Below are 2979 nucleotides of genomic sequence, written 5' to 3'. Positions count from 1 at the left end.
ACCCCCCCCCCCCCCTCCATTTCTCTGCTCAGGAGTGCATAGATTTGATCAGGCCTCTGAGCCAAGCCTAACTGTACACTTTAGTGTCTCCAATAAATAAGCCACACCGTAAAAGTCTAGGCTGCTGCTTACAGCTTCTGTATGTGGTTCCTCCTAAAAGAGGGGAAGAATTCTACCATAGTTTGCTCTTTCCCTGCTTCGTTACCTGCAGTCAAAAAACCTTTGGCACCTTCTTTAGAATTGCACACAACAATTCAAGGTGGAAGGCAAAAGTCTTTCTGGCAATTGTAATGCAAAAAAAACCCAAGGCCACCCTGAAAAAAATTAGCCAGTTAGAAGAGGATGCTTTAAGAACTAGTATAGAACGCATAGTAACCCATGCCTTTTGAAGTGTCTTTGCTATAGTCCTCAGCATTAATGTCCTCGCATTTCATAGTTGGGGAATTTTCATTGCTGGAAGTGCTAGGGGAGAGCCGTCTTCTCTTACAAGCACCTGTGTAGACCCCAGAATCATTTGAATCTAGAGATTTTATAGACGGTGGAGTCTCTATCCAGGATGAGCCAATTTCTTCTTTCACCTTTTCCTTGGAAATTTGGTCTTCAGAGAAACCTGGAGGACTTGTTCTGGAGGTCCAAGGTAATCCTGTTGTCATTTTTCTCTGGTAAGAGCCCCTGCTCCCCCAGCCCGTCATGGATGGAAATGTTGGGTCAGGGTAGTACCCCAGAGCATGGGATGTCTGAAGGGGAAGGGATTTAATGCCATAAGGGAGCAAGGTGCTAGGAGAATACTCCGTCTCATAGGAGTTCATGTCCAGTTTGTTGGCACTGGGCTGCTGTACGGGTGTAACAAACCACCGCTGAGGAGGGCTGGCCACCTCTTCATTCTGCTGCGGGGAAAGCAAGCCATTTGTCTGCGGGACGGTTCTCTCACCATTGTAAAACCTGGCTGGGGGCAGGTTGTTGACGAACTGTTCTTGGAAGAATGGCTGCACACTGTATCGAGCACCAGGGACAATCTGGTGGGATCTAGGAGAATCCGTGGGAGATGGAGTTAATCTGTCATTTTCTGAAGCTGTGTACATGCTACAATGTAAAAGAGAAACACTGAGTTTTGTTCTTTACAGTTCCAATATGATAGTAAAACTAAACAAAAACAAACAGAATCACAACTCTGTTTAACCAGATGTTCATTTTTATTCAGTTTGGGAGTTCAGGTTGTTTTTCCTGGAGCAGTATAAAGTTTTAGTATTACTGCTACAAGTACACACTGTTCTCTGCCACCCAACCCATTTCTCAAATGAGGTGCAGCACCTTCCTCCCAGAAGCCATACTTGTATACATACAGCTCCAGCTTTTCTAGCATCAAATGGCCTTTGAAAGTGAGCATTAGGTGAGTCTTCTGCTTACAATTTGAGGAAGCTGCCTGTTCTGTGGAGAAACCCAATAAACTACTGCCAATCTGCAGGCCAGCTAGGTTCTGCCAGTACAAGTTTTCTACCAAAATTCAGAAGCCTGCTGAAGACGGTCATCAAGACAGTACAGTAACTATTCAAATCTGTGTTTCATAGACAGATAAAACACTTAATGTCTCTGAAAAGAGTGCGTCAGCTAGTAAAGCTACCAGCAACAGTATTACTGCTTCTGAACAGCTGAAGTAGCCTCTAGAGCTACTCTTTCACACACATTTCAGGCCCGAATTGTGCCTCCTAGGCAGAGGTGGCTGTAAGAGAAGAGCAAAGTGTACTTACGAGTCATAGTTGTCTCTGAAGCCTTTCGCAAAAGGATTATGGTCAATTTTGAGCTGGGTAATCTAAAAGTGAAAGCAGAATCTAGTAAGATGAGATGTTGAACCCACAAGTCAATTTTATTCTTAATTGACATTTTATACATCCATGCTTACATCAGTGTTTTGATATGCTGTAACTGCTATGAACTGCGTTTCAGGGAAAATAAATGTTTGAGTCTTTGAGGAATCATTCAGATCTTCAACACCATCTTCAGTCACTTCCACAATGTGAAGCCGGGGCTGGTACTTGTGTAGAGATTGCAGTACTATCATCTTAAAAGGAACCATGGAAGAGACAAGATCTTTAGACAACCTGCATTTAACATTAAAAGGTTTATTTTATAGCCTGACACTTTCTTCCTGTAAATCGTAATCTTTTGACTTGAGAATGGAGCAATTTTATCTGTTCACAGGAGATGATTCACAGCTTGTAGCCTTGTTTCACTAGGTTACTAATATGCTAAAGTCCGTAAATGCAGGATATCAAGATCTATCAGCCATACTCCCACTTTTTGAACGACTCCGGAGATAGATGCATTGGCTAAAAGACAAAGAAATTCACACATCTATTTCTGACATTGCTTCTTACGAAGCCAGTTAGAAAAGAAAACATCTACGATCCAGTTCGAGAAGGGAACAAGTCACAAAAACAGTGATTTAGCACCTCGATTAAACACTGTAAAGCCCCAAAACCCCAGGTCTCCCCTGGCTGACCCAAGAGCCCCTTCAAGCCTCCCCCCGCCCCGTTTACCTGTGCGTTGTTGTTGTTAGCACCTTTGTTGTTCGTCAGCTTCAGTTTCCCGAAAGAAATCTCCTGCCTCATCCAGTGAGCCCCGGTGTTGGGCGACTCGGGGTGGACGTACACCTTGTTTCCTGAGGGGGGGGAGGGGGAGAGGGCGGTAAGGCCCCCGCTGGGCTCAGCCGCTCCGTCCCGGCTCGAGGCAGCGGGACTGGGTGGGCGGCAGCGCCCGGGCAGCACTTCGGGTCCACCGAAGTCCTTTCTCTCTCATACACCGCGGTGTGCGGGAGAGGGGAAATACAAGTTGCAAAACGCTTTTTAAAAAGTGTGGTTCTGTCCGCAGCGGGATACCGGGGGGTTGGGACGAAGTGGGAACCCTTTCCGGGAAGCCGACCCGCGAGGAAAGGTGGCAGGAGATCCCGGAGAACCCGCACCTACCTTGCATGTTATTGTC

General features: G+C 45.9%; 1 protein-coding gene across 1 annotated transcript; it reads right to left on the bottom strand.

Annotated features, from left to right (window-relative positions):
• Positions 1–347: 347 nt before the first annotated feature.
• Positions 348–2976, bottom strand: EOMES (eomesodermin; the record flags this gene model as incomplete). Its single annotated transcript, XM_010294116.1, has 5 exons — positions 348–1026; positions 1749–1810; positions 1901–2059; positions 2538–2659; positions 2964–2976. Coding segments are annotated over 5 exons (1035 nt in total), but the record flags the coding sequence as incomplete, so codon positions are not given.
• Positions 2977–2979: the final 3 nt, after the last annotated feature.

The sequence above is a fragment of the Phaethon lepturus genome, unplaced genomic scaffold, assembly GCF_000687285.1.
Source record: "Phaethon lepturus isolate BGI_N335 unplaced genomic scaffold, ASM68728v1 scaffold34009, whole genome shotgun sequence".
NCBI lineage: Eukaryota > Metazoa > Chordata > Aves > Phaethontiformes > Phaethontidae > Phaethon > Phaethon lepturus.
This window is presented reverse-complemented; position numbering and strand designations above follow the sequence as displayed.